At 36.1% G+C, this 22,472-nt stretch overlaps 4 protein-coding genes across 6 annotated transcripts in view; 2 read left to right on the forward strand and 2 right to left on the reverse strand.

The window, feature by feature from the left end:
* Positions 1-167: 167 nt before the first annotated feature.
* LOC107669906 (leucine-rich repeat-containing protein 51-like) lies at positions 168-5,441 on the forward strand. Of its 3 annotated transcripts, none has more exons than XM_016462343.1 (5): positions 168-189; positions 351-409; positions 1,579-1,784; positions 1,896-2,056; positions 4,110-5,441. In XM_016462343.1, the coding sequence occupies exons 2-5, from the start codon at positions 358-360 to the stop codon at positions 4,246-4,248; spliced, it is 558 nt and encodes a 185-aa protein (XP_016317829.1). In that variant the 5' UTR covers positions 168-189; positions 351-357; the 3' UTR covers positions 4,249-5,441. The 3 variants fall into 3 exon arrangements, with proteins under 3 accessions (XP_016317829.1, XP_016317828.1, XP_016317830.1); XM_016462342.1 differs by having other exon boundaries at positions 183-247; XM_016462344.1 differs by lacking the exon at positions 168-189 and having other exon boundaries at positions 264-409; positions 1,896-2,044.
* A 93-nt stretch (positions 5,442-5,534) lies between these two features.
* On the reverse strand, positions 5,535-9,662 carry LOC107669907 (ragulator complex protein LAMTOR1-like). The gene is made up of 5 exons (XM_016462345.1): positions 9,449-9,662; positions 8,101-8,243; positions 7,920-7,997; positions 7,642-7,765; positions 5,535-6,823 (listed from the first exon to the last, which is right to left on the reverse strand). Exons 1-5 carry the CDS (start codon positions 9,488-9,490, stop codon positions 6,731-6,733), a joined length of 480 nt encoding a protein of 159 aa, XP_016317831.1. The 5' UTR covers positions 9,491-9,662; the 3' UTR covers positions 5,535-6,730.
* A 1,942-nt stretch (positions 9,663-11,604) lies between these two features.
* On the reverse strand, positions 11,605-15,641 carry LOC107669909 (ragulator complex protein LAMTOR1-like). The gene is made up of 5 exons (XM_016462346.1): positions 15,447-15,641; positions 13,741-13,883; positions 13,543-13,620; positions 12,443-12,566; positions 11,605-11,697 (listed from the first exon to the last, which is right to left on the reverse strand). Exons 1-5 carry the CDS (start codon positions 15,477-15,479, stop codon positions 11,605-11,607), a joined length of 471 nt encoding a protein of 156 aa, XP_016317832.1. The 5' UTR covers positions 15,480-15,641.
* An 839-nt stretch (positions 15,642-16,480) lies between these two features.
* Positions 16,481-22,472, forward strand: part of LOC107669870 (gastrula zinc finger protein XlCGF57.1-like) — a 35,532-nt gene continuing 29,540 nt past the window's right edge. The window contains exons 1-3 of the mRNA XM_016462295.1: positions 16,481-16,726; positions 17,024-17,089; positions 19,628-20,355. Of these exons, the coding sequence (XP_016317781.1) occupies positions 16,642-16,726; positions 17,024-17,089; positions 19,628-20,355 (879 nt within the window). The 5' untranslated portion in view covers positions 16,481-16,641. The remainder of the gene's footprint in view (positions 16,727-17,023; positions 17,090-19,627; positions 20,356-22,472) is intronic.

Below are 22,472 nucleotides of genomic sequence, written 5' to 3' on the forward strand. Positions count from 1 at the left end.
TTTAGTTTTAGAGAATTGAGAAAATATACAGTTCATAACCATATTTAATGATGAAACGGACAAATAAAGCGAACTACGAAAAAAGTAATCGCGCCAGAAACGAACGAACTACATTTCCCAGAATGCTATACTATGACGATGGTTTCCATGGTAACTTTGTTGCTGGCACACTTAAAATTCACGACAATGGTGATGAGAAGTTGATAAAATTACTGATTTATTTTGGGTTTACATCTTAAATTCCACTGTATGTAAATCCGTACTTTTTTGCTTTAAGGCCTTAAACTTCGTTTTAAGATTAATCACATTTTCTTATTGCAATTTGTAGTTTTTAATCTTGTTTTCTGCAGTCGGAACATGTTTGGATCTCCAGTGGACTTTTCATTTAGGGAGCTCAACACAGTTTCAGGTGTGTTTATACTTTTAAAATATCGGTTTAAGTAGTATATTAAACGCCTTAATATTTTCGTCAGAATTAATTTTCTGCTTTTCAACAGTAATGACAATCGAAATGCATTTATTGCCTAAATGAGGCACGTTTTCCACTGAAACATAATAGAATTGTCAGACGCGCAAACGAGTCGTTCCTCTGAGTCGGATCTTTCCAATTAATCGATTCAGTTTACAGAATCGAGCGGTTTTGAATGCCGGTATGAAAACTTCTATTAATAGCTGATAAATGTTACAAACAAAAATAAAAACTGTAATTAATATTGTTATACAATTAATTGATTGTATAACAGTTTCATCAACACGCATAGTAATAAATATAATTTAGTATATTTATTTATATATAATTTATTTACATTTTTTATAATTAAAAAGAAAACTTTTTTTCAGACAAGACATGCCTTACATAACATCTGCTGACATAAATATAATTTGTCCCTGTCCAAGATTTTCAGGTTTTATTAGAAGTGAAATGCACAAGTGGAATTATTTCACTAAGTTAGGAGTGAGATGCATAAGTCTACATAAGTCTTAAAAATTTACATTTTATTAATAAATCTGATGCTTACCAAATCCCACATTCACCGATCCAAATATTCAAATTCTAGACGTCTCTTTTTATGTTTTTATGAAAGAAATAGTCAATTAAATTGTCTAAGAACAAAAAAAGTTTTGCGATTCTTTAGTAAAATGCAATTACCAAAACTTGTCACCATTTGCTTTTAATCCCCGTTTTATTTTGTTTCTCATTGTAACTTGTTGCTGTCTATATATTGTATTCTGTATATTGTTCTGAGCATTATCTGAAAAAAAAACATTTTTATTAGAGGTAACTAATTTATCATATACACTCTAAAAAATGCTGGGTTAAAAAGGGACAAACCCAGCTATTGGGTTGTTTTGACCCAGCGGTTGGGTTGTTTTGATCCAGCTATTGGGTCCAATAGCTGGGTTTGTCCCTTTTTAACCCAGCGCTGGGGTTATATTTAACCCAGCATTTTTTAGAGTGTAGAGTTCTCATCATAAAATGGTGTATAAACAACGATTATCAGTATGTATTTATGTGTACAAATATTGCAGTGCATTGCTTTTCCTCTAAAGCACTATTTACTTTTTGTTTTTCTGTAGACATGCTCTCTGATGAGCCTAATCCAGGCACTCGTCCGCTAAAGCGTGACTCAGAGCAGAAGATCCTCAGTGCAACGCTCAGACTCAACAACAACTTTCTCTCTGACTTGACGGGACTGATGGACACGCTCTCCGCTCTTTACGCTGAGCCCACGCGTCTGGCCTGGCTCGACATCTCCTTCAACGAGTTTCAACACATCCACCCAGTACGCACTTTACCACCTCAGTCTGACAGCTGAGCACAACGATTTGTGTAATTACTGAAATAAGAGATGACCTGCTTTGGGAAAAAAAGTCATTCTCTCTCTTTCTTTCAGGTTCTCACTCAACTTAAAGAGCTACGCTTGTTGTATCTGCATGGAAACCGTATTTGTAAGTTGTCAGAAGTGGATAAACTTGCTGTGTTGCCGTTTCTCCACACCATCACTCTGCACGGCAATCCCATAGTGACCGAGCGTGACTACAGGTACGGTCAAAGGTCAGTTAGATGCACAAGTCAGGGAGCAGAAGGGTTTCCAAAAATGACAATTCGGTCATCATTCTTCACCCTTATGTCATTCCAAACGTGTATGACTTACTTTCTTCTGTGCAACACAAAAAATAAAAAAAGAAAGAAAAATGGCACATGGCATGACCGATGGCGAGTAAACGATAACAGAATTGTCATTTTTGCCTCGGTACACCATTAAAACGCTTTATGTCAAATACAAAGAGCTCGTCCTGCTGTATGTGAACTCTGTGATTTTCCGTACTGGTCGTGTTTCTGACACAACAGGTGCTGAAACTGCGGTTAAGATCTGGTTACAAACCTCTGCTGTCCTGTGCATAGCAACAGTAATCACATTTAGTTCTGATACGCACATGGCATATGCATGTGTAAAACCATTCTCAGCCCAGGCCCTACAATCTCACAAGAACATGTTCGGCTCTGGTTTCACTTCAAAATCAAAGAGAAAGAATTGAGACAATATATTTTGCCCAAAGAAGCTTATTTTAAGTACAACTAAGATTTTTTTTTGCATTGCATGTTTCAGAGTCGAGCACCATTTTCCCCCTAAATTCTCATTACCGGAGTTCAAAAACTAAATATATTTTAAGTAATAAAATATTTATACATTATGGTTTTAGTTGTTGTACTGCTATTAATTAATAAAAACTTGAATAAAAAAAATGAAAATGCAGCTATTCAAAAAAAATTTGATTTTGGGGTAAAACATGACATGGAAATGTTTTCACAAGATTCACATATATTATTTATAAATAATATTCAGTGTTTTCAGTCTTTTTTTTTTTTTATGTAAAACTTCAAATGTCAATGGACTATAAATGTGTGACTGCGGCCAGTTTTACAAGTTCTGTTGACATTAACAGCTTTTATTAAATTATTTTTATATTCTGTAATCTCAAAAGTCAATTATATTATAATTATAGATAGATAGATAGATAGAACGATGGATAGATTTTACAATAAGGTCCCATTAGTTAATTCTAGTTAGACTATTAACTAAAACATGACTGTTTATTGTTAGTTCTTATATCTCAGGTCCATTAAAGGGGTCATATGACGTTGCTAAAAAGAACATTATGTTGTGTATTTGGTGTAATGAAATGTGTTTATGCGGTTTAAGGTTCAAAAAACACATTATTTTCCACATACTGTACATTATTGTTTCTCCTCTATGCCCCGCCTTTCTGAAACGCATCGATTTTTACAAAGCTCATCGGTCTGAAAACAACGAAACACAGCGTCACACGCGGCCTAGAGTGAGCAGAGGCTGGGGGCTAGAGTGAGAGGAGGCCGGTGGGCTTGAGAATGGCGCGGCCGGCGGATTCGACGAAGGAGCGTCCGGTGGGCTTGCGGCAACCACATGTGACTACCCCGGGCTGGACTCCGCTTCGTCCACGGTCAGCGACCAGCACGGATCAGCTCTAGGCATGACGAAGCGGATATCGTCCTCTTTTGGAAGACCAAACAAAGTAGTTTCGCTTTCACAACGAAACACAGTGCCTTCACGACATGCCGGCGGCGGCAACAATACTACAGCGAGAATAAAAGTTACGCCTTCTTTCTTTGCGTGAACATTTGGGCGGTGTTATGCAAATCTTCCCACATCGTGACGTAGACATGTGGGGGCGTGTTAGAACGAGCCGTTTTAGGTAGGCGTGGCTGACTCTTAACTTTTATAAAGAATATCTCTTTGGATTTGAGACTTTAGTCTTTGCAACTTTACAGATCTTCTTTATGCACCAAGAGCTTGTAACACTCCAAAGAGAAAGAAAAAATTTAAATCGCATATATGACCCCTTTAAATTTTAAGATATAACTTTAATAATGTATTAGTAAATGTTGAAATTAACATTAACTAAGATTAATAAATGTTTTATGAGTATATTTCATTGTTAACAAATTGAATATTTTCAATAATTTCTGTCATGAAATGTTGAATTTCTCAGAATTGTTTATGGAATCACAGTTCAGGTCACAAAAAGACAAATTCTTTCACTAAATTGCTTTTCTGCCTCTCTTGTAGGGCACATTTGATCGGCACCCTTCCTCATGCGAAGATGATTGATTTCAGCGCTGTGACTAAACAGGAACGGGAGTTGACTTCAGTTTGGCAGAGGAGCAGAAACCCACACAAATCCATGAGTCACAGCAAAGTGGACTGAACCTTCTCCATCCGACATCCTGATATTCTAATAAACATGAATGTGGAGTTACAGCTACGGTTTGATCTGCAACAGAGAGGCTGACTTTAAATCTAGCCTCCTTCAAAACAGTAAAATAGTAGTAGACCTGGAGTTGCTTTAGTCAGCCAGAGTGTTTCTTCATTAGTTGTTGATGAAGCCACATGAATAAGTGGTGAAACATCTTAAGCAACAGAAAAACGTCCATTTAACTAGAACATCTTTAAAGCCATGGCACAACGTTTCTTTGAGAACTGCAATTAGCAATTCAAGAATGGATGAACAAAGTTTTCTCCTTGCACTCACCACCAATGTATATCTGCTACACACAAGACAAAAAAAATTATGCTTTATAATTTTGAAAGACTTTAATGCATATTTTCATTCAACAAAAACAGTTTTAGCAGAATATTGAGACTAAATTTTTGGTACTAGCCTAAGAAGAGTTATCTCTGTAAATCAGGTAGTATTCCATAATTAGGTAACAGACAAACAAACAAACTTGAGCACTAATAGTAAACTGCAACAGAAAAAGTATTGCAGCGCATTTTATCCCTTTAAAAATCTCAAAGAAAGGCAAAAGTGCCTTGCCATGATCAAGAGAGCGAATTGTGCCACACTGTCTGTGAGCTTGCATAAATATATAAAATCAAAATAAATAATTACACAAACATACTGTGTGGCATTTCAAACTCTGTCAGGATTCAGGAAAGAACGCTAGCTGTTTGAATTCACTAATTAGTTCCTTGTTTTCAGGCACAACAGCAAAAAAAAAAATAAATAAAACTAGACTAAGTTAAAGCAATGTAATAATATATTTTTATGATGTTAAAAGTGAAACAGTTAAGGTAAAAGCGTCCCGTTTGCTTAGCTAAAAACAAGCTACGGATCGTAGAGCCGTTTACACTTCCCACTACACAAGTATTAATCATTCATCTCAAATCATTTTACACTCTGTACATTAAAGGTATTGACACAAAAACATCATTTACAATCTACGAATTCCCGCCGCAACAACTCAGACCCACTTCCCCGTCCAAATCACCAGGATTTGGTGGTATGATTATTCGTTAGACAGGCCACGCTATTCTGGCTCGGTTTAACCGGTGTTTTTTTTTTTTTTTACAATAAGACTGCATGACCGTTTGAAAGTTATAGGAAAGGTGCACAGTAAGTGAAACACTTTCTCTTCCGTTAAAAGCAATAGCAGAGCCACTTCAGAGGATTCAAAATCTCAAATGAAATTACTGATATGACGTGCCGCGGTACGTCAAACCAAAGACTATAGAATGCCTTAAAGGTACTTTGGTCAAACGTACCGTGATATTTACACTCCGCCATAAAAAAATGCATATATATATATATATTGACAGGAATGAAAATGAGGCTGTGAGGGACTGAAGTGCAGTGCGTTCAATTGATCGTACTGTTGTTTAACAGTGCGCTGACGAAACTTCTTTCTGAAGAAAATTTTCAGTAGACAAAAACTTCATAAATAGTTTAAAAGTTGTGAAATTACATTATATTTATACAGTGTGTGCTACTGTAAAGACTCTAAGGTAAGTCTATGCATCACAACCTCGTTTTCATCCATGTAAAATTCAATATGGCGTCTAACCTGATTAAGGTCTATTAGCAAATAGAGGAAAACAAAAACAGGAATTAATGTCTAAGTTTGCAGGACCTTCTTGGGCAGTTAACAGTGATGGACTCAAATCTAAACCAGTTGAAAATCAATTTGATAGAATTTCAAGCAGATTAGTCACGCAAAACAGAGTTCTACATCCAAATTAGTTAAAAAAACAAACGATGGTTAATGCAACATTATGTGTGTGTTACTCTGGTTAGACAGAAATATTATTTATCCATATTAATCTGCATCCCAATCTGGAACCTCAGTGCATACAATTATGAAATTGAATCAGAAATAATGAACTCTAAGCCACAGTGATTCCCGAATTCTACAGGAGAACAAATTTCATTACTGAACTGAACCATAACCTAAGTGTTAAGATGACCCAGCCAAACTGAGTAAATATAGAGTTAACTTTAGTACAAGTATAAGAGTAATCGAGAAGTCTGGATGTGCTACTTGGTTTAACAATCTCCAATCAGGACACTGAAAAGCCAACAGAAGAAGAATCAACAAGAACAAATAAAACTAAACTAAACAAAAGATTTTCAAATACATTTCTGATGTATTTGTTGAAAAAGTGTTTGATTAAAACTACCAGTAACTGATCAAATGTTTTTACTCTCGCGGATCTGTGCTGTGGCAGCGGCTGACGGATTTACACAAGGAGCTCCGGTTGGGGTGAACTATATTTATCTGCAAGGCATTCAGAGAACAACGACACGGGCGTCTGCATCTCAAGAAGTTTGGAAGGAGAACGGAGGAGTGAAAAGGGCTAGAATTAGAGACAGAAACAGAGGAACTGGGGGGGAAGGAGGTCCATCTTTTGAATCATGGTATAGCAAACTGCACCACCAGCTCTTCCTTGGCATCTACTTTGATTTGTGAGATGGCGCTGTAGGCATACGCAGCAATCTTAGACACCTGAGGAGGGAAAAAATGCAATAAATCAAACAAAACGCTGAATAATATGCATCATTTCTAGTGATAGACCAATACATCAACTATTCATCACATCGCCAACAGCCTGACCAATGGAAAATGCACAATTTATGTCATACATTTTTTTAAACTTATGTAAACTACTGCTCAAAAGTTTGGGGACAGTAGAAGTTTTTAAAAAGAAATGAATACTTTTGTTCAGCAAGGATGCATTAAAATGATCCAAAGTGACCGTTAAGACATTTATAAAGTTACAAAAGATTTCTATTTCACATAAATGCTGTTCCTTTTAAACTTTCTGTTCATCATCAAAGAATCCCGGAGAAAACGTTCCACAGTTTCCACAAAAATATTAAGCAGCACAACGTCTTAGAACATTGATATAGAACACTGAAATAGAAAAGTTACATTAAATTCTAATAATAGTTTTCATAATATTACTGTTTATACTGTAATAAATGCATGCCTTGTGAACATCATCTTCATTCCGAAATGTAAAAAATCCTAATAAACCTCTAACTTCAGAACAGTAGCATATTTATAGATTCATACGTGCATCTTTAATATATACATATTATATAAAAACAGTTGTTTAAAGCATATATGCATGCATGCATGTCAACTGCTACAATTAAACTACATTAGCTTATTTATATATTGGAATATATATTACATATTACTGAATTGATCTCTAGTTTTCACTGTCTGTAATCAATCACTAATAATTTTCACACCAGGCTTTGGCATGTAAAAGGCAGTCTAATGTACAGTGAGGCGGTCATTTAATAACCGAGTCTGACCTGCTGTACATCTGCGTAGGAGACCAGGTCAGCGGCGAGCACCTGGTGAGGTTGGCTGCTCAGAGACGGGAGAGGAACCGGCTTCTTCTGAGACAGCGTTCTGCTCAACACATCCAGCTTCGTGCTTTAACACAAACACATGATTCAGCTTAATACATAACCTATGTGCAAATCTTCATCAGCTTAAAAAATGGACATATCACACATCCAGTGATGCATGGTTATGACGTCACAATAACATACAACCAGCCAAATGGCATTTCAGTAGTGTAACACACCTGTACTGTCTGGCTCTGTCCATGTATTCATGTTGCTCCATGCCTTGGGAATCAACAGCCGACACGTCAATTATGTTCCTAACCAACAGGAAACGAAAAGTAAGTTTTAAATCTACCAACAGCCCAAACCGTGTAATAAATGACTCGACGGTCACAGTGAAAGGGAACGTGTGTGTCGTACAGGGCTGTCCGCTGCAGGATGGTCGTGAGCAGGGCCTGTTCATCTGTGCGGTTGGACGGCAGGCTGTCAGCGTTTCGATCCGAGCCATTGGTGGGTATTTTGTTTAAGTTTGGGTCAGGAATCAATGGCTTTACCTCTTCACTCTGCACAAAAGAGCCAAAAAGAGTTTGGTCAAAAGCATGATCATCACACCTCCTGAAAAACCATCGGTTCACTCTTTTGAGAAGGCAATGGTAGCCTAAAACAATGTCTAAATAGCTATTTGTCTAACCAGTATGCCACACACCCTAGGTGAAAATAATGTTGTGTCAGAGTCTGCAAGTTACTACATTTTGAAGGAACATGTTGCCAAGCTGCTCCTGAACCTGTCATAAATGTACTGCTCTGGCTAACAACATTGGCTAAATGACTTCTTACATCATAAGCACAAACGCCAACTACTTATTCAATTACATCATATAACCAAACATGAACCGGCCCAAAAAGTGATTTATACAAAAAATACTTTTCCGTTACTTTTTTGACTATTAGTGACTATTAGTGTATAAGGATTTTAATTGTTTCATAGAGATTTGCTTAAATAAATGAAATAATTAAAAAGTCCATGAAATATTTTAGAGCACAAGCATTATAGAGCACTTATAGACTTGTGACGGTATTCGGTAATGCGGTATATCACGGTCATGATTATGCACGATATTGTTATCGTGGGCTCTTCTAAACACCGTGAATAATTATATATTACAAGTTATTCAGAATTTTGTAGGCTATTTATTTTCAAACTTTTTATTATATATATATATATATAAAATATTAATAAAATATAATACAGTAAGCATAACAATGTGAAAATATGACATTTTAAATTTCTTTGCATTTTTTTCCATTATGGTTGTAAATGGACCGAAATAATAAATCATTTATAAACCACAGATTCTCAGTGTGGTCTCAGACTTTTGCACAGTTATACAGAAATAGAAAACACCAAGCCTGGATTTGAAAATCCACTGTTATATTAAAGTTTTCTGTGAGTGGAAACCCTGTATATGTATAATTTCCTCCTGCATGAGCTCATGTCAGACACAAGCCTAGTTCCTCCCCACACACAGTTACTCTCAATTTATGACATTTCCCATGTCTAATCATCATGGCACCAGCAGTAAAGCCAGTAATTCTGAATAAACAAATAATTTAATGAAATTAGGCATTAGAGTAAGTTTGTCGTAGTTTTGAAACACACTCAATACTGGCCTGTTCTTGAAGCATTTCAAACACACACCAACATTAAGTGCGTGTTGTCTGTAATTCAAATTGCTGTTTGGCTGCATATTGATTAAATCTCCTCTACCTGCTCCGACGTTTCGCTATCGCTGCTGAAACAGCACCCCATGACAGCCGTCCAGCAGGTTCAGTCTCTTCTCTGTGTGCGTTTTTCGTCTTAGAAACAGTTTATTTGTCTGTTGACTGTAAAGTGCTTCGCTGCAAACACAGGAACCATCACATGACAGAACTCCCAGTCGCGTCACGTGACTTCCGTCTCCACACAAAACGCTGTGACGTCAGTTCCGTCCGTTCGCAGAACGCGTTTGTCAAGTGCTACATCTTATTATGCGTGATATTCTCCAAAATGCAGCAATTTTGATGAAAATATCGACATTGAAGGATGTAGATACATTTGGACGTGTATAATCAGAAGTGCTGGGGAAAGTTACTTTTAAAAGTAATGCATTACAATATTGCGTTACTCCCTAAAAAAGTAACTAATCGTGTTACTTGGTTACTTTTTATGGAAAGTAATGTGTTACGTTACTTTTTTTCATCTGGGCTGCTCTTTTCAGCAAGAAAAAAAGGAAACAAAAATGTTATGTTTATCTAAAGTCTTTTTTGCTGGTTGAATTGAATCATTGAAGGTCAGCAGCAAAGACACTGGTCAATAATGAGTTTGCATTTCACTGTTTTTATTAGTTTTGAGGAAACTGAATCTGTTGTTGTGCAAGTGTGATGAGGACAGGAGAGCTGTCAGTCAATAAATGGGAAAACAAAGTAACTGGCGTTACTTATTCGAAAAAGTAACTCAAGATATTTCCTTGTAAACTAAAAAGTAATGCGTTACTTTACTAGTTACTTGAAAAAAAGTAATCTGATTACGTAACTCACGTTAACGCGTTAAACACTGATAATCAGAAGCTGGGTAGTAACTGATTACATGTAATCTGGATTACTTAAAGGGATAGTTCACCCAAAAATGAAAATTCGATCATTAATTACTCACCCTCGTGTCGTTCCAAACCTGTAAAACCTTTGTTCATCTTCTTAACACAAATTAAGATATTTTGGATGAAGTCCGAGAGCTTTCTGATCCTCCATAGACAGCAATGCAACTGAAATGTTTTATGACCCAGAAAGGTAGTAAGGTACCACAATTTTTGTCTTGTAATTTGGAATCAGTAACGGATTACGATTTTCAAGTAATCTACCCAGCTCTGCCTAAAATTAGTAACCTAGATTACGTTACTGACAACAGTTTTCATCATGCAATCTGTAATCAGTAACGGCCTAACATTTGTAAGTAATCTACCAAGCTCTTTGCGTAATTAATAAAGTATAGAACTATCACAGAAAAAAAGGTGCAGTCAATGCAATGCATTTTTTCCTTAACATCATTGGTTCAGTTTAACCAATCAGGGCTGAGTGAGGAGGACCTGTCATCAGTTTGCCATCTTGTGTTGGTGAGATGCGAGTATTGGATTTTTAACACGATAAGGGACCAAATTTGATCGTACGACTGTATACTCAAGTGGATGAACAAAATATTCTCATTGTCCTTACCACCAATAAATGTATACTACACACATTCAGTAAAATAAAATAAAAACAACATTTTATAATTTTGAATGTCTTTAATGCGTAATTTTGTTAAACAAAAAACAGTATTAACAGATTATTAAGATTACATTTTTGGTACTAGCCTAAGAAGAGTTATCTCTGTAAATCATTAGAATTCCACATTTAGCTAACAAATAAACTTGAGCACTAATAGTAAACTGCAACCGAAAACAACACATTTTATCCCTTTAAAAATCTCAAAGAAAGGCAAAAGTGCCTTGCCATGACCTAGAGAGTGAATTGTGCCACACTGTCTGTGAGCTTGCATCAATATATAAAATCAAAATAAATAATTACACAAACATATTGTGTGGCATTTCAAACTCTGTCAAGAAAGAACGTCAGGTAATCATTCAACTCGAATCACTTTATACTCTGTACATTAAAGGCATTGACACAAGAACATCATTTACAATCTACAAATTCCCGCCGCAACAACTCAGACCCACTTCCCCGTCCAAAACACTCAGATTTGATAGTATGATTATTCGTAAGACAGGCCACGCTGAAAACAAGGCTGTGAGGGACTGAAGTACAGTGCGTTTAGTAGATTGTACTGTTGTTTAACAATACAGCGATTGTTCAGCTGACGAAACATCTTTCTGAGAAAAAAAAAAATCATGGTATAGCAAACTGCACCACCAGCTCTTCCTTGGCATCTACTTTGATTTGTGAGATGGCGCTGTAGGCATACGCAGCGATCTTAGACACCTGAGGAGGGAAAAAATGCAATCAATCAAACAAAATTCTGAATAATGTCCATTATTTCTAGTGACAGACCAATAAATCAGCTGATAACAAATGCATGATTTGTTAAAAATTCGTTTTTATTATTTATATACACTACTGTTCAAAAGGTTGGGGACAGTAAATGTTTTGTTACACTGTAAAAAAAATTCCGTAAAATTTACGGTAAAAAACCGGCAGCTGTGGTTGCCGGGAAAGAAATGAATACTTTTAATCAGTGAGGATACATTAAATGTACAAAATGTGACTTTATGATATCCAGTTACTGAAGGAAAAGACTTCTATTTCAAATAAACGCTGTTCCTTTGAACTTTCTATTCATCAAAGAATCCTGAAAACAATTACGGTTTACGCAACAACTGTTTTCAACATTGATAATAATCAGAAATATTTCTTGAGCAGCAAATCAGCATATTAGAATGATTTCTGAAGATCATGTGACACTGAAGACTGGAGTAATGATGCAGAAAATTCAGCTTTACGTCACAGGAATAATAAATTAAATTTTTTAATATATTCAAAATAGAAAACACTTACTTTAAATTGCAAAAATATTTCACAATATTACTGTCTTTATTGTAATAAATGCACCCTTTTGAACATATTCTTCATACATATATACTTTGGAATGTCAAAAGCAGTCTAATGTATTGTGAGCTGGTCATTTAATAACAGCCAAGCGCATGTGCACAATGAAACCGAGTCTGACCTGCTGTACATCTGCGTAGGAGACCAGGTCAGCGGCGAGCACCTGGTGAGGTTGGCTGCTCAGAGACGGGAGAGGAACCGGCTTCTTCTGAGACAGCGTTCTGCTCAACACATCCAGCTTCGTGCTTTAACACAAACACATATGATTCAGCTTAATACAGCTCGAAAACACACACATACACACACACACACACACTGCATGGACATTTATAAAGAACTACAAAGCAAAAGTTAACAAATGGTGGGCAGTTACAGAACTTATAGTCCATCCAAAAATGAAAACTGTCATCATTTACTCCCCCTTGTGTCATTACAAGAATGTTGGTAAAGAAATGGTTTTCGGGTCTCATTGACTTCCATAGTAAGGACAAAAATACTATTGGACCTAGTCAATGGGACCTGAAATGAATTGGTTACCCACATTCTTCAAAATATCTTCTTTCATGTTCCACAGAAGAACAGGGTTTCTTGCAGGTATTATGAAAGTAAATTGAGGACTTCTTAAGACCTTTTTAAGACTGTTAACGAAAATGTAAGGAATTAATTGAATGGAACACAATGCTTCAAAATGTAAATGTCTTGCGTTAGCAATGCTTCAAAGTTTGAAAGTACAACTTCAATAGATTTTTTAAATTAAATTCACACAAAAAAGCATAAACTTTCATTTCAGTTTCTCAGGAAACAAGACTTCAATTTGCTTCTCAAGTAAACTTATTGGAAGTTTAGATATTGGAAAACAAAAAATACTGAGTAAGATATTCATTTTTTGCAGTGCATGCAACATCTTTTGCGATAACTATGAATTTAAGACTCTGATTTAGGACCTTTTTAGTCCTTAATATGTGGAAGAATCAAGTAAGACTTTTTAAGACCCGCAGAAACCTTGAAGAAAGAAAATCATACAGGTTTGGAATGACATGAGGGTGAGTAAATAATCACAAAGTTTTTGGGTGAACAGTCCCTTAAACTAATATAAAATTTAAGCTAAAATCTTGATGTTGTTAAAAAAATACAAATAAATAATTGACATTACACAGCTAGTGTTGCATGTTTATGATGTCACACCATTGGCATCAATGGCATTTCAGTAGTGTAACACACCTGTACTGTCTGGCTCTGTCCATGTATTCATGTTGTTCCAGGCCTTGAGAAATAACAGCCGACACGTCAATTATGTTCCTAACCAACAGGAAACGAAAAGTGAGTTTTAATCTACCAACAGTGAACAGGCCAAACTGCAAACAAACCGTGTAATAAATGACTCGACGGTCACAGTGAAAGGGAACGTGTGTGTCGTACAGGGCTGGCCGCTGCAGGATGGTCGTGAGCAGGGCCTGTTCATCTGTGCGGTTGGACGGCAGGCTGTCAGCGTTTCGATCCGAGCCATTAGTGGGTATTTTGTTTAAGTTTGGGTCAGGAATCAATAGCTTCTTTGGGTCGTCCTGCACAAAAGAGCCAAAAGGAGGCTGTTCAAAAGCATGATCATCAACACCTCCTGAAAAACCATCGGTTCACTCTTTTGAGGAGGCAATGGTAGCCCCAAATAGCTATTTGTCTAACCAGTATGACAAAATAAAGATGTGTCAGAGTTCACAAGTTTCTGAAGTAACATGTGCAAAAGGAGTCAATTTGATTTCATTTTAAATGTAATCTCAGGTTGCTCCAGGTGAACTAAACCTGTTATTTATATACTGCAAGTTGCTCTGGCTAACAACATTGGCTAAATGACTTCTTACATCGTAAGCCCAAACATCAACTACTTATTAAATTACATCATATAACCAAACATGAACCTGCCCAAAAGTGATTTATACAAAAAATACATTTCCATTACCAGTGTTGGGGGGTAACACATTACACGTAATGCGAGTTACGTAATCAGATTACTTTACTAGAACTAGTTACTTTTAATTTACAAGGAAATATCTGAGTTACTTTTTTAAATAAGTAACGCCAGTTACTTTGTTTTCCCGTTTATTGACTGCCAGCTCTCCTGTTCCCATGTTGAGAGAAATCGGGAGTGCAGAGGTGTTGTGTGTGTCTTTTTTTACAGTCTATGACGCAAACCTGCAATAATGAACTATGTTAAATAACACAAACATCCTTTATGTATTTAATCCCATTTTATTAACCAGTGTCTTTGCTGCTGACCTTCGATTATCCAGTTCAACCAGCAAAAATTATCATTTTAATGTTAACTTGTTTTATTGCTGAAGAGTGTTGAACTTTCTTCTCCTGCATCTTATTCTTCATGCAATCCAGAATAGCAGCAGCACAGCTGAAGGTTTGTTTGAGCTGCGCTCTCTACTGTACAGTCGTGAATTTACATTTCCTTCAGCCTGAGGATTATTCATTTCACTTTTGGTGTGAAAGGGCTTTTACATTTGCCAAAAGTTATAGGTTGTATATTAAAAACAAACAAGCAAGCCCAGATATAGGAAAACGCGTTACAATCTATAGAATGTAACTAACACGATTAGTTACTTTTTTAGGGAGTAACGCAATATTGTAACGCATTACTTTCAAAAGTAACACTGTCCATTACTTTTTTCAACTGTTAGTGATTCATGTATAAGGATTTTTAATCGTTATACAAAGTAATACTAATAAATATACATAATAGAAATACCTAAGTGAAATATTAGGAGAAATTAGGCATTAGAGTAAGTTTGTTGTAGTTTTGAAACACCACATGTCAAATCTAGGGGTCTGACACATCTAGACACAGACACCAGCTTAAGTTCCCAACACTTACTTTCAGTTTGTGACAGTTTACATGTCTACTCATCATGGCACCAGAAGTAAACTATTCTGATAAGAAAAGTAGGCTCATGTAAAGATATTAGACATTGTTGTAGTTTTGTAGCATTGCTGTAGTCTGTTCTTTAATAACACACACCAACATTAAATGTGTGTTGTATGTAATTCTTGTTGCACGGATACAAACCCCACATTATGTTGTATTTTATAGCTGTTTGCGTGTATATTGAATAAACCTTCTCTACCTGGTTGCTCCCGGCGCTGAAACAGCACCCCATGACAGCAGTCCAGCAGCTTCAGTCTCTTCTGTGTGAGTTTTTCGTCTTAGAAGCGGTTCGTTTGCTTGTTTGCTGTTAAGAGCTTCGCTGCAAACGCAGGAACCATCACATGACAGAACCAAAGCAAGCCTGCAAGGTTGGCAAAAAAGCGTACTGCGTTCAGCAGCGACACGCAGCGACAAAGACACAACCCCATTCATTTCAACAGGTTTGCAATTGAATTTGTGCTTTTGAAAAATTAATATCTCACATTTATTAACATTACACACATTTGTGAATTAAAAAATAAATTAAGAATGCACTTATTTGGATCAAATGGCCAATGTAATGATACATGATCTAATGTAGCCTAATTATATTCCCTGTAGGTTTTCATATACAGGAGATTGAAGTGAAGTGAAGTGACATGTGGCCAAGTATGGTGACCCATACTCGGAATTAGTGCTCTGCATTTATCCCATCCAACGTGCACACACACAGCAGTGAACACACACCCAGAGCATGAGTGATATATATCTTGTTGTAAATTTATATATAAAGTCCAATTCAAATATTAACCATATTTAGCCCATCAGACATACTGTCTAATCATAAACTGTGTTAGAATACTGTATGTATATAGCTGCGTATGTAAACTTAAAAAAAAATACCTTAATTAGGCTGCAAATAGCCTATGCAAGGGAGACGTGCAGCAGAAAAAAACAACAACACTGTAACTGTAATCAAATGAAAGTGACTAGAAAGTCGAAACTATGATGTGCAGCATCCAGAGATTTGTGGAGAAGAGTGCTTTGAGAAGCATGTCACTGTGTGCACTGAGGATACACAGAAGAGAGAAGAGCGAGAGACACCAGCTAAAGCTAAAAGTGAAGCAGCTATTCTGTGTTTTTAATTGCTCGTTTTTTTCTTGCCAGAAACACTCTGTATTTCCTAACAGCAAATATGTTCACGTAACGTTTAAGAAAGTAAATGCAGTAACTTATTTTGGATTTCTTCAGATCTGGTCCTTTGGCTCTCAGTATTGATCACAGTTCACACCTGCAGTGAAGCCCCTCCTACAACAATTCACCTGAGAACAATTCATACTGGGAATATTCACATAATCCTACAAGAGAAGGACAAACTCCAGGTGCAGCAGCTGAAATCTGTGTGACTGTTAAAGATGGAGTTTGTTAAAGAGGAGATTGACGACATGAGTGTTTCAGAACCATCCAGAATAAAACATGAAGATACTGAGGAACAAACAAGTTTGTGTCCATTCTTGATTCTTCAGTATGGACTGCTTAGAAACATCGAAGTTTCAATTAAAAATATTTAGTGGCTGTGAAATAATGAGCATGATAAATGATCACCTTAATGATCATCTTAACTACATATCCACATTTTAATTGTATTAATAAAGAATGACATAACTAACCTCTAGCACATCAAAGATCTGATACTTGATACTCACAGATAAATATGTGACCTGCTTTTGGTTTGGTTTCTGCTATTTAATCAGGTTCACTTGAACTGATTTTAACCACATTATTTATTTATTTTAGACTGGATGGAAGTAAAACAGCAAAGACATGAGGTGAATGAAGTGGAGGAGGAACCTAAGAATTCAAGTGCTCATATTGTGACAAGAGTTTAATTCAGTCTGAACACCTGAAAGTACATGAGCGAGTTCATACTGGAGAGAAACCGTACCACTGTACTCAGTGTGGAGAGATTTTCAAACATTCAAATTCTGTAGAGAATCATATGAAAAATATCCAGGTGCTTTATTGGCATGACAAATATTTGTACATTCATATTGTCAAAGCACCGTTTCTGCATGTAATTACAATGAGAATAGTGCAAAACAACAAAGACAAAACAGTGTAACTGACAATTAGTGAATGAATAGTCTGACAGAAACACAGCCATCATGTTTAAATGAGCTGCTGAAAAGCCAATAGTTCCCTGTTTTCAGCTCATTCATTATGATGATGTCTGAGATCTTCTGTAAATTGGCACATTAAGCTCATTTCATTCCAACTACAGGATCAACAATTAGCATTTTCATTCAGTCTGTCTGCCGGTGTCCTGACATTTCATCATAACCGTCAGATTGTCTTAACAGGGCTATACTGCGCATGTGCACATCAATATTGCATTAATTTTCACATGCTAAACAACACATAATAACTGTATTTTCATTACTGTAAGGGTAGGCTTAGGGTTGGAGTAGGTGTAGGTGTTAATAAAGCATAATCTGATGGGTAGCATTTTTTGTTGTCGCATTGTGCTACCTACTGTTTCACAGGGAGATATAGCAAAATCTGACAGGGTAGCACAAATCATCTGGTTCAGACCAATTATATATTATACATTCTATATAACGTTTTGGTTTTGTATTTTTTTTCCACCGCTGATTTCATTGGTCAACGCAATCACTCAGTCACCTGCCAACAAAAGACTTCATGGATTCAGTTCACAGCTCTTTCTGATGAAAGAAATACATAAATGAAGAAGAATGCCAAAATATTAAATGTCATGGATGAATATGTATTGAGTAATCAATATTTTAGGGAGAAGCTAAATTAAAGGGTAAAAAATAACTTTATAAAGACGGCAGCATCATTATTTTATTTTTACACAGATAAGGTCTATTAAAATCAGCTGAGTTTAGCAAAGCTTGCTACATTATATGCCAGTGGTGATGCTTCAAAAACTGGGAAAAAAGCAACTGTTGTATTTTTTCCTGAAGTTTGCAGGCCTGTAACTCAAGAAATATTAAAGATATCTCAGTATCCTTTTATAAAATGGTTCTTAAACTTTTCTTTTGATATCTTCATTTTTAAGGTCCTATATGGTTTGGTTTGATAGAAAAAAGAAGATGCATTTCTAGTTTCAAGATTATTTGTTCCTCGGACATTCCTCTGTAAATAAGTAGCAGCTGTATGAAAATGAGTAAAATTCAACAATATACTAATATAGACACATTGCGATCCCCATATCGCCGGGATTGAAATATATAGGGCTTTAAAAATGAGGAATCAAGGAAAATTTGTGAAGAACCAGAATCTCAACACTGAAAATTGAACAATTGCACATATCCATTACTCTGGAATTGAAACATATATGGCCTTAAAAATTAGAATATTGAAAGAAATGTTTGTTAAGAACAATTAAGAAGAACCATTAACCACCTAAAAGGTTATTGAGATATCTTTAACACTTATTGAGATACAGGAGTGCAAACTTCAGAGAAAAATAAAAGCATAAAAAGTGCTTTTCGCATTCTTGAACTGTCACAATGCAACAAGTATTGCTGAAGTCAACAGATTGTACTTATAGAGTTACCAATCTTTGTGCAAAAATAAAACATCAATGATGCCATCTTTTTAAAGTCTTTTTTCACGCTGTAATTTGGCCCCATATCCCACATGAAAGTTGGGGAAGTTTCTGAAATTCGTTTGATTTGACACAAAAAATAAAACTATACTAAGGTCACGAGTTTGTACTGGATTTGTTTCAGTGTTGTGTAGGCGTGTCACTGTGATTGACACGACCAATGAAATCTTCAGAATCTGTGGTGGGCGGAGTTTGTGCTTTAACTGTGTTAAAAAGGTGAGGAACATTCATATCATCCTACAGGACTGGTGCAGACTCCAGGTGCAGCAGCTGAAATCTGACACATACTATGGTAAAGATGGAGTTTGTTAAAGAGGAGATTGATGACACGAGTGTTTCAGAACCATCCAGAATAAAACATGAAGATACTGAGGAACAAACAGGTTGGTGTCCTTTCTTGATTCTTCATTGTTGACTGCTGACAAAAATTAACGCTTCTGTTAAAAAGATTTAGTGGCTGTGAAATAATGAGCAACAGGAATGTTAAATTATTTCATTATTACATCATCTAACTGATCATATCCACATTTTAATTTTATTAACAAGGAATGACAGAACTAATCTTTGGCACATTAAGGATCTGATACTTCATACTCACAGATAAATATGTGACCTCCTTTGGTTTCTGTTATAAAATCAGGTTCACTTTAACTGATTCTAACCACATCATTTGTTTATTTTAGACTGGATGGAAGTACAACAGCAAAGCCATGAGGTGAATGAAGTGGAGGAGGAACGTTGCAAAGGCAAAACTTCAAGAAAAAAAGCCAAACAGCTTCACACCTGCTCACAGTGTGGAAAGAGTTTCAGACTAAAAGGAATCCTTAAACAGCACATGAGGATCCACACTGGAGAGAAACCGTACACATGCCCTCAGTGTGGGAAGAGTTTCAGACAAAAAGGAGTCCTTAAGAAGCACATGAGAATCCACACTGGAGAGAAACCATACACATGCACTCAGTGTGGAAAGAGTTTCAGACAAAAAGGAGTCCTTAAGAAGCACATAAGAATCCACACTGGAGAGAAACCATACATATGTCCTCAGTGTGGGAAGAGTTTTGCTGCAGCATCAGGTCTCAGTTATCATCTGCACGTTCACTCTGGAGAAAAGCCTTTTAACTGTGATCAGTGTGGTAAAAAGTTTATTTCTTCATCAAATCTAAAAAAACACCTGACAGTTCATTCAGATGAGAAGCCTCATGTGTGTTCGTACTGTGGAAAGAGTTTTTCACGGCTGGCCAGTTATAAACAGCACCAGAAAACACATGATGAAGTGAGAGATCATGTGTGTTGTGAGTGTGGGAAGAGCTTTACTAGAGCTGTCTATCTGAAACAGCACCGAAGGATTCATACTGGAGAAAAACCTTACAAGTGCTCATATTGTGGCAAGAGTTTCAATCAGTCTGGAAGCCTAAAAAAACATGAGCGAGTTCATTCTGGAGAGAAACCGTACCACTGTACTCGGTGTGGAGAGAGTTTTAAACATTCAAACTCTGTAGAGAATCATATGAAAAAGATTTGTCTGAAGTCGTCATTATGAGCAAAGTGTATCTATTCATCCAGTAAGTTAGTTTCCAGGTGCTTTATTGACATGACAAATATTTGTACATTCATATTGTCAAAGCAATTACAATGAGAATAGTGCAAAACAACAAAGACAAAACAGTGTAACTGACAATTAGTGAATTAATAGTCTGACAGAAACACAGCCGTCATGTTTAAATGAGCTGCTAAAAAGCCAATAGTTCCCTGTTTTCAGCTCATTCATTATGATGATGTCTGAGATCTTCTGTAAATTGGCACATTAAGCTCATTTCATTGTGTGTCAACAGACTAAGACAAACTACAGGATCAACACTTTATGTAATAATCACCTGTTGATGTGTGTTTTTAATCTTTTACCTCTCAGGTTAAAGTTCATTATTAAAAATACTATTAAAGGCTACAGAAACCATTCCTGCACTCGTCATGTTTTTGACATTGAAATAGCATAAATTAGCATTTTCATTCAGTCTGTCTGCTGGTTTTGTTCAGACCAATTATATATTATACATTATATACTGTATAATGTTTTGGTTTTGTATTTTTTTTCACTGCTGAATTCATTGGTCAACTCAATCACTCAGTCACCTGCCAACAAAAGACTTCATGGATTCAGTTCACAGCTCTTTCTAATGAAAGAAATACACAGTGGTGGATGAAGTACCTAAAAGCCACACTCAAGTAAAAGTACAGATATCTTACCAGAAAATGACTTTGGTAGAAGTTGAAGTCAATGTTTAGAATATTACTTCAGTAAAAGTTTTAAAGTATGTGATATTTATTGTACTTAAGTATGAAAGGTATTTTTTATATTAAACATAATTATTGTAAGTAAAAGTACAAGTAAATGCAAAATGGAAAAGGAGTAAATAAATATTAAAAAAATGTTTATACGCAGTTTGAGCAGCAAGATTGTATTAATTTGTAACTTTTTCTTCCATTTTGTATCTTTGGGTTGTCATAATTCAATTCAATTCAAATGTATTTGTATAGTGCTTTTCACAAAGACATTGTTTCACAGAAAATGCAGGTGTCTACATTACAGTTTAGAGTGATCTTTTATAATATAATATAGAATAAGAGTCACTTCATCTGGTACGAAGACTCTTTCATTCCAACATAAGAAAACCTTTCTGGGATCTGCATCTGAAGTGGCATTTAGATGTATTTACACAGTTTAATGTAGCGGGGACATTGATGCATTTAACCTGCAGTTACAAATGCATAAATAATGCTTTGTTTTAAACATAAAACGTTAAATAATAATATTTGAAATGATTTAAAACATGAAAAAATAGTTGAAATGTGAAATTAAAACCACCAGTAGGAGGCAGCAAGTCACTGTAAACGAGTGAGTGATTGAGATTCAGACGATTCATTCAAACGGCTGATTCATTCAGGAACGAAGCATTCGACTGTGGTAATGAATGAGTCACTGAATCATTCATTCAACCAATTCGTACAAAAAGCTGATTCGTTCAATAAGGTAACACCGTCCTGTGTCTTGTTCAGAGACACAAAACAGCACTGTGATCTTTGTTTGGAACAATTTCCGTTGGCAAAATTGGGCAAAACAGGCAATATTGTGTCTGAAATGTAAGTCACTTAAAGGGTTAGTTCACCCAAAAATTATAATTCTATCATTACTCACCCTCATGTTGTTTCAAACCCGTAAGACCTTCGTTCATCTTCGGAACACAAATGAAGGTATTTTTGATGGAATCTGAGAGCTGTCTGACCCTGCATAGACATTAACGCAACTGAAATGTTCCCAAGTCCAGAGACGTAGCAAGAAGATCTGTAAAATAAACCATGTGACATCAGTGGTTCAACCGAAGTTTTACGAAGCTACTAGAATACTTTTTGTGCGCAAAAGAAAAAAAAAAGGCTTTATTCAACAATTCGTCTCCTCCGCATCACCCTGGTGCCATTTTGGAGAATATCCAAATCATAAACAACTTATGCTGTTCTGTGTCAGCTGCGTCACGCCGGATCTGTTTCCTACGTTGTTGTGATTTGATCTGAGCGGAAACAGCATATCCGTGTGATGCAGCTGACACAGAACAGCAT

Source organism: Sinocyclocheilus anshuiensis, unplaced genomic scaffold (genome assembly GCF_001515605.1).
Source record: "Sinocyclocheilus anshuiensis isolate Anshui unplaced genomic scaffold, SAMN03320099.WGS_v1.1 scaffold272, whole genome shotgun sequence".
Classification (NCBI taxonomy): Eukaryota; Metazoa; Chordata; class Actinopteri; order Cypriniformes; family Cyprinidae; genus Sinocyclocheilus; species Sinocyclocheilus anshuiensis.

Excerpts from the sequence above, each read along its gene's own strand:
- LOC107669907 (XM_016462345.1), bottom strand. The coding sequence starts at position 9,490 with ATGGGGTGCTGTTTCAGCAGCGATAGCGAAACGTCGGAGCAG. Across the intron at positions 7,766-7,919 it reads GACAGAGCCAGACAGTACAG|CACGAAGCTGGATGTGTTGA; the intron begins GTGTGTTACACT and ends TTTGTGTTAAAG. Across the intron at positions 6,824-7,641 it reads CCTACGCAGATGTACAGCAG|GTGTCTAAGATTGCTGCGTA; the intron begins GTCAGACTCGGT and ends TTCCCTCCTCAG.
- LOC107669906 (XM_016462343.1), top strand. The coding sequence starts at position 358 with ATGTTTGGATCTCCAGTGGACTTTTCATTTAGGGAGCTCAACACAGTT. Across the intron at positions 410-1,578 it reads GGAGCTCAACACAGTTTCAG|ACATGCTCTCTGATGAGCCT; the intron begins GTGTGTTTATAC and ends GTTTTTCTGTAG. Across the intron at positions 2,057-4,109 it reads GACTACAGGTACGGTCAAAG|GGCACATTTGATCGGCACCC; the intron begins GTCAGTTAGATG and ends CCTCTCTTGTAG.
- LOC107669909 (XM_016462346.1), bottom strand. The coding sequence starts at position 15,479 with ATGGGGTGCTGTTTCAGCGCCGGGAGCAACCAG. Across the intron at positions 13,621-13,740 it reads ATCCTGCAGCGGCCAGCCCT|GAACATAATTGACGTGTCGG; the intron begins GTACGACACACA and ends CCTGTTGGTTAG. Across the intron at positions 12,567-13,542 it reads GACAGAGCCAGACAGTACAG|CACGAAGCTGGATGTGTTGA; the intron begins GTGTGTTACACT and ends TTTGTGTTAAAG.